This window comes from Mustela lutreola, chromosome 5, assembly GCF_030435805.1.
Source record: "Mustela lutreola isolate mMusLut2 chromosome 5, mMusLut2.pri, whole genome shotgun sequence".
NCBI lineage: Eukaryota > Metazoa > Chordata > Mammalia > Carnivora > Mustelidae > Mustela > Mustela lutreola.
In genome coordinates, this window is record NC_081294.1 from 94,558,727 (window position 1) to 94,575,610 (window position 16,884).

The 16,884-nt window shown below is 35.0% G+C and overlaps 1 protein-coding gene across 1 annotated transcript in view; it reads right to left on the reverse strand.

Moving 5' to 3' along the window:
- Nucleotides 1-2,040: 2,040 nt before the first annotated feature.
- Nucleotides 2,041-16,884, reverse strand: part of TRIM23 (tripartite motif containing 23) — a 29,391-nt gene continuing 14,547 nt past the window's right edge. Inside the window, exons 6-11 of the mRNA XM_059175105.1 lie at nucleotides 16,396-16,611; nucleotides 14,836-14,970; nucleotides 11,276-11,405; nucleotides 10,641-10,751; nucleotides 6,258-6,382; nucleotides 2,041-4,340 (exon numbers count right to left, since the gene is read on the reverse strand). Coding sequence (XP_059031088.1) covers nucleotides 4,161-4,340; nucleotides 6,258-6,382; nucleotides 10,641-10,751; nucleotides 11,276-11,405; nucleotides 14,836-14,970; nucleotides 16,396-16,611 — 897 coding nt within the window. The 3' untranslated portion in view covers nucleotides 2,041-4,160. The remainder of the gene's footprint in view (nucleotides 4,341-6,257; nucleotides 6,383-10,640; nucleotides 10,752-11,275; nucleotides 11,406-14,835; nucleotides 14,971-16,395; nucleotides 16,612-16,884) is intronic.

Sequence of the window (16,884 nt, forward strand, 5' to 3'; positions counted from 1 at the left end):
TATCTGCCTGCATGTTTCTTTAGATCCACTAAAAAAGGATAACAGGATGTAATAGTAATATACCACGTCCCTTCTTTTCTTAGGTTTATGTTTCATGTCATATAGTTTTGCATTTCATTGTTAAAAATAGTAAGCAGTGTTAAGTGAAATTTCAGACATAAATAGGAAGTTGTAGTTTATTAAAGATTAGGAATAACTTATTCTGAGTTTCAGGTAAATCACACTTAAATGAGTATTACACCTAGTATTTAAATATAAGAATAAGAATAAATTAATACTTAAGTCCTTAGTTTTACATACAGGTCCATTTTACTATTTTCACATTATTTTCCTCACGTAACTAAATTCAAATTTTCTGTTCTCAAGTTATAGTATCTTTTCTTACCTTACTAAATATACTATCAAATATTAAAAAAAAAAATTCGCTAAATATACTATCATGAAAGTATTTATTGGGGTGCCTGGGTGGCTCAGTGGGTTAAGCCTCTGCCTTCAGCTCAGGTCATGATTCCAGGGTCCTGGGCCCCATATTGGGCTCTCTGCTCAGCAGGGATCCGCTTCCCCCTCTCTCTCTGACTGCCTCTCTGCCTACATGTGATCTCTGTCTGTCAAGGAAATAAATAAAAATTTTTAAAAAAATTATATATTAAGTGAAACTTTTAGTAGCTAATAATGGAGCAATTATTAGTAATTCGAGCTGTAAAACAGTATGAGTTCAAAATGTTGTATTGATTTCTTCACTTTCCCTCCTGACTTCCTAACTATTAAGAACAATTGCTTCTAGTTTCCAGACACCCTTGAAGTTAAAGGAGGGACACGTTCAACAGACCTGTTTAGGGAATTCACATTCTTATGTTTAAACTTACACTTTGTGTTGATAAGCAGGATTACTTCCTTTATCCATTTTGTACCACAAACCTGTGAGATGGAAGAATGTGCCAAGTTGTGCTACTTTAAACTAATATCATATCCCCCTTTTATAAAGTAGATCTTAGACATAAAATGACTTCTCACTGTGACACTTACCTTTCTTCCTATTTTATGTGTCTAGACATCTCCCTAGCAATTTATTCATTCCTGAAAACATAATCCTAAATTTTTGATAATACTGCCACCAACTGGTGGTATTGCCCCATTTTGCCAAACATAGTTATTTTGCTTGAGTGAAAAATCCTATTTGATAAACAAATTTTTCCATTTCATGTCATAAATTTAACATAATCAGTAGACCTAAAAACAGACATTGCCAGATGTGCTTTTTTTTTTTTTTTAATTTTATTTATTTGACAGAGAGATCACAAATAGGCAAAGAGGCAGGCAGAGAGAGAGGGAGAAGCAGGTTCCCTGCTAAGCAGAGAGCCCGATGTGGGGCTCGATCCCAGGACCCTGAGATAAAGAGCTGAGCCGAAGGCAGTGGCTTAACCCACTGAGCCACTCAGGCACCCCTGAGATGTGCTTTTTTAAAAGCATGTTTTAAATTATTAGCAAGATGCTTATTCATCCTCTTCATTATTTTTTTTAGGGAAAGTACAATGTCTTTTTTCCTATTACTACTTTGCAGATTCAAGGGTATTTCAATGCTACAGAAAATGTCTTCCTTTTAGCAGTATTAGTTTATAGGCTACACCTAAGTTTTCTCAGACATTTTCTAAAGTAGTTACTTGAAATTTAAAAACCGAGTTTCACTTTGTTTGATGAAAAATTTTAGTTCTATCAAAACACTAGCTATAATACTCATTTATGTGTGGCTTGCACTGCAACTACAGAATAAGTTATTTCTAAATCTTTAATAAACTGCAACTCAGATTTGACATGCAAGTCAATCCCTACCCCACTTGGTTTTCTTTCTCTGAACCACAGCACAAATATGACTTTAACTGGTTAAAACTCAGATTTGACATGCAAGTCAACCCCTACCCCACTTGGTTTTCTTTCTCTGAACCACAGCACAAATATGACTTTAACTGGTTACTAGTTATACTAGTAGATAGATGGTACATGAAACAGAATTTTTAGAATAATGATAGGGCCTCTTTCAAATTATTTTAACATTTTATTGCTGTCTATATATAATGCAAATAATGGCTTCTGGTGATGATAAAGCATTCCAGAATCACAGACCAGGGCTACACACTTGTTAAAACCTGCTTTACATAAACCATACAATAATATTTAGGCTTATATACAGAAATTCGGAGCTAGGAGGCAAATCCTAATAGACTGGATTTAAAACATCTCTCTCATTATTAAGTTTGACGTTTCCCAGAGGGAACTAGCAAAATCTTAACTAATGATTAGTGAAAGAATACAAGGACAAATAGTCATAACAGTCTGAGAAAAATATTTCTTAAAAAAGAAATCACACACAAACGCTATTATGTACATTATAATCAGGTCTAAGCACAATTTTTACATTGTGTTTAGTAATATGCTAAGAATGTGAATTACAAAGTTTAGCAAAATTGGTGAAATGAACTAAATTTACAAGGAAAGTAAGTTCACATGTTAGTGTTAGACTTTTTTTTCCCAATTACCTAGTAGAGAAAACAGGTCAAGGGCTCACAGGCAAATGTTAACATGTTTTTTATTCTTCACAGTTACTATAATCAATTATTAAATAATTTAATTCGTAAGTGTTACTTATATGCACAAATTACACTTGTAACAGCATGACTTTTACTTGAAAAATAAAGGATGAAATATTTACTTATTTACATACTGCCCATAACACTGATGGACTTCTTTTTAATGCTTTGTATTCTGAAAGTTTTGCTGTTTATTTTAAACAAACAAAAGTACATCTGAAGAGAATGAACCAAAACAGTGCCACCTAAGAGGGACATCTCCTAACATTTCAACTAATAAGACTCGGGATTATTCAGCTTCATCCTAAAGGGTGAGGAGCATTAAAAAAATAGTAATAACAAAACCCAATCTAGCCATGTTTAAATATAAGTTGTACGGCCATAATCAGTGAGTTATCCTTAAAAAATGAAAAACTGAAAAGCACAAAATTTTTAAACTTTTACAACACTGCATAATAAATGTGATGTAAACTTTCTTAACATTTCTTTTCCTTCCTTAACTTTTCAAGGCCTTACCATGAAGAGCCTTAATAATGTCTTATTGTCAAGACAAGTGTATTTATTTTGGGAAAGCATTTAAAGTAACTGATTCTCCACTACTTTAAATGACTTCTCTTAAGGTAAATGTAGTTTCCGACTTAGATCTCTATCTTTTATGTATAGCCAACCCTGGTTCTATGTGTAACTTACTACATTTTGCCTATGGTTGTTCCCACTAAGGATGCAGTATTATTTTAAAAAGAAACTAACTACTTTAAATGAAAAGAGGAGAACCAATTTAGAGCTGTGACCTAGGAAATAATACTTTGAGGTTCAACCCTGGAAATGGGCCTTTCATAAGTGAAGATTAACTACAACATAACTGACTTTCACAGTTTTATTATTAATTGTTCTTCAGTTTAATACTAATCTGACACTCATATCTAGTTAGATAACATTTCATCTGACTCACTGGGTTTTATATAAAAGGGCTTAGAGAAAGTTTTAATAAAACATTATAAAATATTAATTTTCTGTAGTTTATAGTATTTAGCATTAAAGATATTCTGTTACGCTGAACAAAGAAGCAAAGTAATCCTGTTACCCCAAGATGCAGTCTGGATTCTATTTCATTACGTCACTGCTTTTTTGCTACTAAATACTGCCAAAATCCAGGTGAAAGGAAAGATAAGGAAGAAGCCATGCTTCACTTGCTTCACACAGAGGTTCCATTAGTTATTCAGTTGCCTATTCCTTTTTTAATTGAAAGAATAAACCTCCATCTTACCCTTTCTCCGACTACTTCTTTGCCAATATATGGGTCAGCCATAATGTGAAAAACTTAAATAACAAATGTATGTTTTTAAAAAATGTATCTTCAAGAAGTCCCTACTTAATGCAATTTTAATCTGCTCGCATGTTTAAATTTTATTACAGAGTAATTTTTTAAAAGACAATATTGTACTGAATTCCCCACCCGAGATTCCTTTTAAATATACATCCTAAATAAACTCTTTGAGATGTAGAATTTCTTATAACATTTATGTGCAAAATAACTCTTAACCACAAAACTTTAAATAACTTTTGCATTTAAAATCAAGCAACATCCAATACTCCAGCAGCCACAAGTTGCCTTGAGAGCCAATCTAACCCCTCATAAAGTCCCATACCACTTCGAGCATCACAGCCCTGAATATACCAGCTACGGCCACAGCACAATTTATGCAGACTGAGAAGTTCAGTGATTTCTTCTACTGACAGAGCTCCAGCAACATCCTGAAAGATATATATATATATATATATATCAATCTTTTTTATAATCAGCCCATCAAAATTACCATTTAAAATGAATTTTGTTGGTACCATTCTAACAAAAAGCTAAAGTTAAAACCTAGATTCACCCCTCAGTAATTATTCTGTGAAAAGTAGAGTTGTGATTAAGATCATTTATAGTATAGTCTGTAAGAATGGCCTTACAGTGAAATCAATAAAGGTGATGAAACCTGAATGAAAGATACTGCCTGAGTCACACGGCATCAACTTAAACAGATTAACGCATGCATATTACAAAAATGGCTTATACATAGAGTTTATATAATGAACAGTAACTAAGCTCCCACTCCAAATACTCCTGAACACCCCTACTTCCTAGATGCAACCACGAATTATGATTTCTTATATAGTTGTCCAGATAATTTCCATGCATATTTATACAAATACACAGAAACACACTTTAGCTTTTTTTTTTTTTTTAACTTAACACATCTTAAATATAGGTATCTTTCCATTATTTGGACAAGAAGACCTACATTATTTTTAACATCTGAATTGCATTCCAGGGTGTAGGTGCAACATAATTTTCTTAATCGGTCCTTTACTTAATATCTAGATTGAGGTTCTGTTTATGTGCTATTACAAATACATATACATATGTAACGTATTTTTAACTACATTCATTTGCAACATTATCTGCAGGATAACCTTAGGATATTTATATCTGGAATACATTACTAGAGGTAGAATTGTATGGTGCAAGGGTACACGCATCTAAAATTTTGATAGGTATGATACTGCCGAATTGCCCTCCAAGAAAATGTGTTTAAAACCACACCATACAGTATATGTGAGTCTGAAGATTATGAAACATTTTTAACAATTTAAGTGGAAATGATATTCCACTTTGCCTTATCTGCATGTCTTTTTCAGTAAGCAAAGCAAAGTGTATCTACTCTTAGTAGTTTGCCTTTTATTTTTTTTATTAAGAGGGAAATCCCTTATTCTTCATCCTACCCTTCCTTTTTATGAGATCTTAGCCCTTCTACTGTACGGAAAAGCATTCTCATCCTCCTAGAAGCATAGACTCAAGATCTAGGAATATGTAGCTTCTCCCTGTCTTTGACCATCCCCATTCAGACACCAAATTCTAACAAATCTATCTTCATAAATTCTTTTCCATTTGCTTCCACCCTTCTATTCCTTTAATTCAGAGTCTTGTTAACTCGCCCACTTGAATTACTATAGCAATTCATCACATCTGCCTATCTCTAGTCCCTTCCCCCTGATTAATTCTATGTCCTACCCCCAGATTACAGTCTTGAAACACAGATAGGAGTCTGAAAACCTTCTGCTGGCTTTCCTTTGTCATGGAATAAAATCCCAAGTTTTTCTAGACCTCATCTGTTATTCTAGATTTTCTTCATCCTCTACTTGCCCCTCACATATATATCTGTTGATGCTCCCCTAAAACATTCATGCTTCCATTTTCTCTGCCTACAGTGTTCTTTCTTTCACAAACTGACTCAAAGTCCTACCCATAATTTGAACTCTTTATAATTTCAACTCAAATCCCACTGTACACATCTTTTGTAAGATGCCACGTTTAGAACCACTCTATTTTTCCATGACACGTTGTTAATATTACTGAAGTTACTTACCAGTTTTCTATGTATTAGAATCTCATATACAGTCACTTACATGTTTACAAACATATATAGGAGTTTCTGGTAAGCATCAACCACCTTATATATTCCAAGGTACCAAGTACAGCACTTTCTATATATATTGTATTTAAAATACCCAGCACAAACTTCTTAAATATCTATTGAATTATCAGTTTTGAAATTACCTTATGCGACCTTATGACATAGAATACACAAAATACTAAACAAGTATTCTGAAATATAAACATGTTACCTGTTTGTTAGCAAAAATCAGGAGCAAAGCATCTCGGAGTTCTTTTTCCGTTAACAACTTCGCAAGTTCACTGTGTGCTTCACTAACTCTGTCTCTATGACTGCTATCAACAACAAATACAACAGCTACCCCCCCCCCCCAAAAAAATCGAATTAGTCATTTGTTAACTTTCATAAATGGACTAAATATTTTAATGGTCTCATTATTTTATTATGGTTAGTCTATTTACTATGTTTTTCACAGAAAGGCGCCTACTACAAGAGCACCTAGCAATACTGAACAGTATGACCTCACCTAACTTTTCAGATCTCTTCATTTCCCCATGTGTAACAGGGGAAATGATGCTGTTTCCTTTGCTGTGTAGAAGATTTTTATTTTGATGTAGTCCCAGCGTTTATTTTTCCTTTTGTTTCGCTTGCCCCAAGGGGCCTACCTAGAAAAAAGTTGCTAGGCCAATGTCAGAGAAATTATTACCAGTGCTCTTTTTATGGCTTTTTATGGCTGCAGGTCTAACATTTAGGTCTTTAATTCATTTGAATTTATTTTCATGTATTGTGTAGGAAAGTGGTCCAGTTTCTTTTTTTTTTTTTTTTTTTTTGCATGTTCGCTTCCAGTTTTCCCAACACCATTTGTTTAAAGACTTTTTCCTATTGGATATTCTTTCTTGCTTTATCAAAGGTTAACTGACTGTACAATTGTGGGTTTATTTCTGGGTTTTCCATTCTGTTCTATTGATCTTCATGTCTATTTTTGTGCCACTACCATACTGTTTTGATTACTACAGCTTTGTAATTTAACTTGGAAGTCCAGAATTGTGAGTCTTCCAACTTTGCTTTCCGTTTTCGAGATTGCTTTGGCTATTCAGGGTCTTTTTAGGATTGTTTGTTCTAGCTCTGTGAAAAATGCTGTTGGTATTTTGATAGGAATTGCATTAAGTGTGTAGATTGCTTTGCGTAATATAGACAATTTAACAATATTTGTTCTTTCTTTTTTTAAGTATTTTTTTAAAGACTTTATTATTCATTTGAGAGTAACAGAGAGAGAGAGAGAGAGAGAGAGAGCAAGAGTGCAAGCAGGGGCATAGACAGGGGGAAGGCAGCAGCAGACATCCCATTGAGCGGAGAGCCTGATGTGAGCCTCGATCTCACGACCTGGAGATCATAACCTAAGCCAAAGGCGGATGTTGCTTAACCATCTGAGCCACCCAGGCACTCCATTATTTTTCTCAATCCATAAGCATGAAATGTGCTTCCATTTGTTTGTTTCATCTTAATTTGTTTGATCAGTGTTTTAGAGATTTCAGAGTACGGGTCTTTTATCTCTTTGGTTACGTTTATATCAAGGTATCATTATTATTTTAGGTGCAACTGTGAATGGGATTATTAACTTCTCTTTCGGCTGCTTCATTACTGGTGTATAAAAATGCAACAGAATTCTGTAAATTGATTTTGTATCCTATACCTTAACTGACTTCGTTTATCTAACAGTTTTTGGTGGTCTTTCAGGCCAGATACACACACACACACACACACAATCACATCATCAGCAAACAGTGAAAGTTTTATTTCTCCTTGCCAATTTGGATGCCTTTTCTTTTTTTGTCTGATTGCTGTGGCTAGCCCTTCCAGGACTCTATGTTGAATAAAAGTGGTGAGAATGGACATCCTTGTTTTGCTCCTAACCTTAGGGGAAAGGTTCTCAATTATGATGTTAGCTGTGGGTTTTTCATAGATGGTCTTTATTACGTTGAGGTATGTTCCCTCTAAACCCACTTTGTTGAGGGTTTTTATCATAAAGAGATGTTGTTGTGCTTTGTTAAATGCCTTTTTTTTAATCTATTGAAATGATCATATAGTTCTTATCCTTTCTTTTATTGACATGATCTATAATGTTGATTGATTTGCAATTACTGACACACACTTGCAACCTAGAAATAAATACCATTTGGTCATGGTGAATGATCTTTTTATATTGTTGGATTCAGTTTGTTGGTATTTTATTGAGGATTTTTGCATCTTTGTTCAGAGAAATCGGATGGTAGTTCTTTTTTGTGATATCTATCTGGTTTTGATATCAGGGTAATGCTGGCCTCATAGAATGAATTTGGCAGTTCTCCTTCCTTTTCCACTTTTTAGAATAGTTGAGAAGAATAGGTATTAACTCTTCTTTAAATGTTTGGTAGAATTCTCCTGCAAAGCCATCTGATCCTGGACTTTGGTTTGTTGAGAGTTTTGTTTTGTTTTGTTTTGTTTTGAACTATTTTACTTATTGGGGGTGCCTGGGTGGCTCAGTGGGTTAAAGCCTCTGCCTTTGGCTCAGGTCGTGATCTCAGGGTCCTGGGATCAAGTCCTGCATTGGCTCTCTGCTCAGCATGGAACCTGCTTTCTCCTCTCTCTCTCTGCCTGCCTCTCTGACTACTTGTGATCTGTCAAATAAATAAATAAAATCTTAAAAAAAAAATTCACTTATTTATTTGAGAGATAGAGAGGGAGGGAAGTAGAGAGGGGCAGAGAGAGAGAGAAGTAGACTACCCACTGAGTGGGGAGCCAGATGCAGGGCTGGATCCCAGGACTCCTAGATCATGACCTGAGCCAAAGGGAGACACAACTTATTGAGGCACCCAGGTACCTTTATTTTCTAGGAGTTTTTTGGTTACTGATTCAATTGCTTTTGCTGGTAATCAGACTGTTCAAATTTTCTATTTTTTTCTTATTTCAGTTTTAGTAGTTTATGTTTCTAGGAATTTATCCATTTCTTCTAGATTGTCCAATTTGTTCACATATATTTTTTCATAACATTCTAATTGTTTGAATTTCTGTGGGTTTTTTTTTGTTATTGTTACTTCTTTTCTCTCATTTGTGATTTATTTGGTTCCTTTCTCTTTCTTTCTTGATAAGTCTGACTAGCAGTTTATCAATTTTATTGACTTTTTTTATGAACAAGCTAGTGGTTTCATTGATCTGTTCTATAAGTTTTTTTAGTTTCTGTATCATTTATTTCTGCTCTAATCTTATTATTTCTTTCCTTCTACTGGTTTTGGGCTGCATTTGTTTGTTCTTTTCCTAGCTCCTTTAGGTATAAGGTTAAGTTGAGATTGTCTTATTTCTTGAGGTAGGCCTGTATTGCTACAGAGTTCCCTCTTAGAACAGCTTTTGCTGCATCCCAAAGCTTTTGAACCACTGTGTTTTCATTTTCATTTGTTCCCACATACTTTCTGAGTTCTTCTTTGATATTTCATGTTATTTAACCCCTATATATTTGCAGTCTTCCCATATTCTTTCCTGGGGATGACTTCCAGTTTCATAGCATTGTGTTCAGAAAACATGCATTGAGGGATTTCTTGATGGCACAGTTGTTCAGCTCAGGTCATGATCTCAGGGTCATGGGGTCAAGCCCCACATGGGGCTCCACAGGGAGTCTGCTTGAGATTCTCTCTTTCCCTCTCCCTCTCCACTTACCCATCCCCCACTCACACTAAGTAAATAAATCTTTAAAAAAGAAAAAGAAAAGATGCATTGATATTTTTGAATTTGTTGAGGCTTCTTTTGTGGCCTATGATGCTACTTATTCTTTGACTACTACTTTCTTGGCCAAAAAATAATCTAAATAAATCACCATCTTTATCTCTCCAAAGTATTTGCTCTAGGTGCCTTACATAGCACCTTCCACATATACTGTATTCAGAATATACAGCAGAAACTTCACAAGTATATACTGAATTGATTCCCTTTTGAAATCTTTCTAGCTACCTTATGGTAGCTAAAAATCCTGACTTTTCAACCGTTCCTCATGTTCAAAATCCCATTTTTTCCCCTATTAATCACAGTATCAAAACTCCCAATGTAAAAATAATTACCTAGTTTTTCTGCTAGGTGGAAGGTATGACGATATATGAAACGTGGCATGAATACAAGTTTCATTTTGGGTACAGGCAAAAGCATAAAATGGGGCCTAAATATAAATACTTTAGGTGGAATGTGTGGTAAAACATAGTTTGGCCAAAAGCAAACCACTGCAGGTTCTTCTGGAGTAACTGAGAGATTATAATGAGACAAATATTTTACTGAATTGAAGAGAGCAGCGGAAACATACACCAAGAATTCTATCCTTCCTCACAATATTACCAGTGATCACACTCATATGAATAGTAATAATGTAATTTAACTGTTAAGGGCAGCAAGCGGTATGTACTCCTAACTGCCTAGATATAAAGGTGAGTATGGTTTTAAGCTATGATTTTTTTAATGAATAAACCAAAGTACATATCCCAGTCTTTTCACCTTAACATTTTAATAAAAATAAGTTTCGCTAGTTAAAATCAATTCCACAGAAAACTGGCATCTTAAAATTCTGAAAAATTAAGATATCAATTTTCATACTTACCTTGGGTATTGAGGTAATAATGTTTCCACAATGGTCTTAATTTGTGTTTTCCACCTACATCCCAAATAGTGAACTTTAGATTTTTATATTCTACAGTTTCCACATTAAAACCTGTTTTTAAAAAAAGTTACTTTAATACTGAACTTGTATTTATAATGAATAACACACCAAACACAGGTGACCCACTGTTCAGAATTGTGATAATACAAATTATCTTCATACAGCAATATCTACTGCTGCCCCAACCAACTCTACTCCTAATACACCTATATGGGGAATCTATACCTTTAACAGCTATTAGCCCTCTAAGCCTCCAGCAGGATCCTTAGATCCTGAAACTCAAATACCTAACAGCTCTGCACCACTACCACTCCCTCACCCTAATCCTCACCAATCCTTTAATTTTTCCAACTGTCCCACCAACACTGTTCTGTCTTAATATCCCACCATCCACATTTCAATCCCACAGCACCGAACCTTCCATTTTTTTCTCAGACATGTTAGTGTCTTAGAGCCAATAAAGAGCCCACCACAGTGCCATACTGGCATAAAATAAGACTCCCCAAGAACTCAGCTATAAGCTAGGGTTTGTCTATAAAGCATCCGTCAAAGTAAAAAGCAGTACTTAAACTTACCAATTGTTGGAATAGGCTGCATGAATTCATCCTGTTTTAACTTAAACAAAATAGTAGTTTTTCCAGCACCATCTAATCCTAACGTAACAACTCGGATTTCCATTTTTGGTCCAATGTGAACTCTATTGTCCTGTAATTTTTAAAAATTTAAAGTCTTATTTTGATATGCAATTTAAAAGTACTAGCATTTATACTTTTATTTATAATATCTTTGTTAATTATTTCATCTCCTACTTATTCCTCTGATTCCATGGACAAATAGCAACCTGTATTATTATAATTTTGTTGCACAAATCTAATTCCTTACAGAACTGAAATAACAAACATTTAAAAAAAAACCTATAAGCCTGTGGTAACAGGTATACAATATACAAAGATGTAATCTGTGATATTAAAACATAAAGTATGGGGAGTGGAGCTATAAAAGAATAGACCATTTCTATGCAGAAGTTGTTAAATTCTTACCACTTTCCAACAGAATGTTATAACAAGATGTTCTTTGTAATAGCAATGGTAAGCACAGAAATCCACAGAATATACACAAAAAGAAATGAGTAAGGAATCAAACCATGACACTATAAAAAATCACTAAGGGGTGCCTGGGTGGCTCAGTGGGTTAAGCCTCTGCCTTCAGCTCAGGTCATGGTCTCAGGGTCATGGTCCCAGGGTCCTGGGATCAAGCCCCGCATCGGGCTCTCTGCTTAGCAGGGAGCCTGCTTCCCTTCCTCTCTCTCTCTGCCTGCTTTCTGCCCACTTGTGATCTCTGTCTGTCAAATAAATAAATAAAATCTTTAAAAAAAAAAAACTGTTTTAAGAGACAAAGGTCATTATATATTGATAAAACGGTAGATTTACAAATAACATATAACAATTACAAATATTTGGATTTTAAAATATGGATAAAAGTTCCAAAATGAGACTCAAAAGTATAAAACTCTTAGAAGAAAACATACTGCAAAATCTTCATGACAATGGATTTGGCAGGGATTTTTTTTTTTTTTTTTTTTGGATATCACACCAAAAACACGTTGACAAAAGCAAAAGCAGACAAATGGGACCAAATCAATCTTAAATTTTTGTGACTCAAAGGACACTATCAACAAAGTGAAGAAGCAACCCACAAAATGTGACCAAGTATTGGAAATCATGTATCTAAGAATGGATTCCCTACTACAATATATAAAGAACTCCTACAGCTCAAAGAAAGAAATCAAGGAACTCAATTAAAAAACAGGCAAAAGGGGCGCCTGGGTGGCTCAGTTGGTTGGACGACTGCCTTCAGCTCAGGTCATGATCCTGGAGTCCCGGGATCAAGTCCCACATCAGGCTCCCAGCTCCATGGGAAGTCTGCTTCTCCCTCTGACCTTCTCCTTGCTCATGTTCTCTCTCACTGTCTCTCTCTCAAATAAATAAATAAAATCTTAAAAAAAAAAAAACAGGCAAAGGACTTGTACAAAATTTGTCCAAAGAAGACATAAGCTGGCCAATAAGCACATGAAATGAGGCTTAACTTCATTAATCATCAGAGAAATGCAAATCAAAACCACAATGAGATATCACCTCACATCTAACAGAATGGCTACTATCTAAAAAAAAAGAAAAAAAGAAAGAAAGAAAGAAAAAAAAATTAATGTGTTAATGAAAATGTGGAAAAATGCAACCCTTGTGCACTGTTGGTAGGATTACAAATGGTACAACCACTATGGAAAACAACATTTCCTCAAAAAAATAAAAATATAACTGCCATATCCAGTAATCTCACTTCCAGATACATACCAAAAGAAATGAAAGCAAGGTCTCAGAGGAATATGTGTACACCCATGTTCAAAGTTACATTATTTATAATAGCCAAGATGTGGAAGCAACCCAAATCAATGGATGATGTATAAATAAAATGTATATGCAAACAATGCAGTATGATTTAGCCTTAAAACAGAAGAAAATTCTGTCACATGACACAATATGGGTGAACTCTGAGGATATACTAATTGAGATCAGCCAGTCATAAAAAAACTAATACTGACTATATGGCTCCACTTATATATTGGTCATTATATGAGGTATTTCGAATACTAAAATTCACAAAAAAACAGAAGTAGAATGGTAGTTCCCAGGAGGTGGTAAGAGAGGGGGAAAGGGGACTTACTGTTTATATGGCATGGAAGTTCAGTTTTTCAAAATGCAAAATTCTTGGAGGTATACTGAATGTAAATATACTTAACAATACTGAACTATACAATTAAAAATGGTTAAGATCAGGGGTGCCTGGGTGGCTTAGTCAGTTAGGCATCCGACTCCTTGATTTTAACTCAGGTTATGATCTCAAGGTCATGAGCTCAAGACCTGCATCGGGCTCCATCCATGCTGTGCATGGAGCCTGCTTGAGATTTTCTCTCTCCCTCTGCTTCTCCCCTCTCCCTATGCTTTCTCTTTAAAAAAAAAAAAAAACCAGAAAATGTAACTGAATACTGCTATGGAGTAATCTCTAGGACGTAAATTTATGTGAAAAGAACAAAGAGTTCGAGAAGTAATGTTTTCTACCTTTAAATATGATGAGTGTACATACAAATATATAAATAAATGTATTTCCTTGTATTGTTTTTTAAATGATGAAGAAAACTAAGGAAAGACACTTGAGGCTTTTCTATGGAGAAAGGAGGAAAAGCACGGAGGGGTTAGGGATAGAAGCTGGACTTCTCTAAACAAACCCTGCTCTGTATTCAACTCTGGACCATGTAAATATTTCACAGAACTATAAAATAAGATTAAGTTCTAAAAAAACACACTCTAAAAAAGGAAAATAAAAATGAAACAAATGAACTTTTTAGATTAGAGGAAATTCACTGTAAAAGAGACCAAAATATATCAACCAAATGGCAAGTACAGGCCTCGTTTGGTTGGATTCTGTTCCCAGAAACAAAACATTTTTTTAGCCGTCTGAAAAATTTGAATAACTAAGTGGATAATGGTTAATAATAGAGATTCATTATTAAATTTTTTTAGGTTTATAACAATATTTTGGTTTTTTTTTAAAGATTTTATCTATTTATTTGACAGAGAAATCACAAATAGGCAGAAAGGCAGGCAGAGGGAGAGAGAAAGGGGAAGCAGGCTCCCCGTTGAGCAGAGCGCCCGATGCGGGACTCGATCCCAGAACCCTGAGATCATGACCAGAGCCGAAGGCAGCGGCTCAACCCACTGAGCCACCCAGGCGCCCCTGGTTATGTTTTTTAAACTAGTCCTTACCTTTTACAAATATACACAACAATATTTCATAGATGAAATGATATGCTGGGATTTGTTCCAAAATAACCTGAGAGACTGCAGGTAGAAAGGGGGATGGGGAAAAGGATAGATGAAATAAGGTTTTTAATTGTTAAAGTAGGTGATGGGTAGGTACATGGAGATTCATTACACCACTTTCTATTTTCCACTGATAAAAGTTTTTCTCAAAAAACCCTATGAACTTCTTAGTTGTCTCTTCAAGCTGATTATCAAGGAATGTAAAACAATTATGATTTATCAGAAGCCATACCTAAAAATGAAGTACTGTACATTACCTTTGTAAAAGTGACAGGGATACTGGCATCCAACTGAATGTGATCTGCAACCTCTGTAAACTGCTGCTGCTGTTTTTGCAGTGTTTCTAGTAACCTTGTAATTTCCTGCTTTGCCAAAACAACTCTACAATCATCCTAAGACAGAGAATATAGTTTCTGGTAAACTTGTTACAGGAAGAAGGGAAAAAGAGTTATCACCAAAAATCAAGAAAAACTAACATTACCGTATTCAAAGTTAGCTTAAATATAAATTTGACTAGACTAATAATTGGGCATTAATAAATAATTAAAGAGACTTTCAATAGAAGAATGTGGTATATTCAGAAAGGCTACACTATACCACAATGAGAACAGCTACAATGATACCTAATGATATGAAATTCACAAACATAATGTCTAGTAAAAGAAGATATGACAAGAAGACTTCATACTACATGATTCTATTTTTATAAATTACCAAAAGAGACAAAAATAATATATGCATTAGAAGTCAGGGTAGTGGTTTATCCTCAGAGGGGAAGGCAGGTGGTTATTAGAAGGGAATATGAAGGGTTTCTAGGGGTACTGGTAATGTTCTGTTATTTAATATGGGTGTGACTTACACAGTAATGCCCAGTCTGAAAATTCAGCCAGCTGAACCCTTATGCACACTATATGTATGTTGTACTTTTATAAAAAATCTAAGATATATGTGTATTGGTTTTTAAAAAATTGACTAAAGGTCAAATTGAAAAGCTTCCCCTGCCCTCAAGATCTCCAAACTCTCAGTCAAGCACATTATAGTTTCTCAAATATCAATCCAGAGATATTCTACACACATACCAATATATTCTTCTTAAGACAGAACTCTCCGAACAATAGGTAAGCTCCATGAAAGTAGCAGTGTGTAGTTTTGGTTCACTGTTGCATATTTACATTAGTTGATTATGAACTAATAAACTTTGCTTATTATTTGCATGTCGTTCCAGCTGCTCAGAACAAAACCCTTGAAACTCTTGCCTTCTACTCTCTCATGCCCCACATAACGAACGAATCCTTTTGGATATCCAGAATCTGGACACTTCTTATTCCTACTAGCCAAGCCACTATTCTCTCTCATGTGGAATTCTACAACAGCCTCCAAATTCCTTCTTTCTCCTAACATCTTCCCTCCATCTCAGCCCTCCTTCCAACTATTTTTTACATATCAAAGTCATCTTTACGTAAGACCAAGTCATTCTTGTCAAAATTTCACAATGGCTTCTCCATTTCAATCAGTAAAAGCTGAAGTCCTTTCAGTGACCCATAAAGTCTTCTTTACAGATAATTCCCCATTACTTCCAGGTTTCAGCTTCTATTACCCTTTCCTTTACTTACTCTGTTCCACCCATAGTGGCTTCTTCTGCTGTTTTTCAAATACACCAGGCAAGTTGCCCTAGGGTTTTTGCTCTTATTATTTCCTAAGCTGGAATACCCTTCCCCACATTACGGCTTAAACAAATTCCTTCACCTTCTTCCTTTATGAGGCTTTGCTCATAAAGGTTGCTTTAAGTATGTCGTAATCATGTTTAATCTACCTACCTGTTGCAAAGTCTTTTCACAATGGAGACAGGCTGTTGAAACCTGGGACAATAAAATAGTCATATCTTCTTGTTGCTGCCTGAGCCAAATCAGTTTTTCCCGAACATGAGCATCAACAACACTTAGAGCCATTTCTTCTTGACGACACAAAGTTTCATGTAGATCAGAAAAATAAGCTCTGACACATGACCGGGCATTCTCTGCAGTACCTGGTACCTAAGGAAATTAAAATTAGTTCGAAACAACTTTAACCATAACAAAGATTTTATATGTGAATTAATGAAAATTTAAATACCATCTATGTCCTTAAAAATTTCAAAATTGCTCCCTCAACACTTGATCTTTCTCCTTAACCACAGCCTTTGGACATCCAAATGTTTAAGTGCCAACTGAAGCAAAATGGAATACCTACTCTCCAGTCTCTCCCATGGTGAAACCTAGTTTCCTCATCTCAGCAACTGGCAATGCCAACCTCCATGCTGTTCAAGC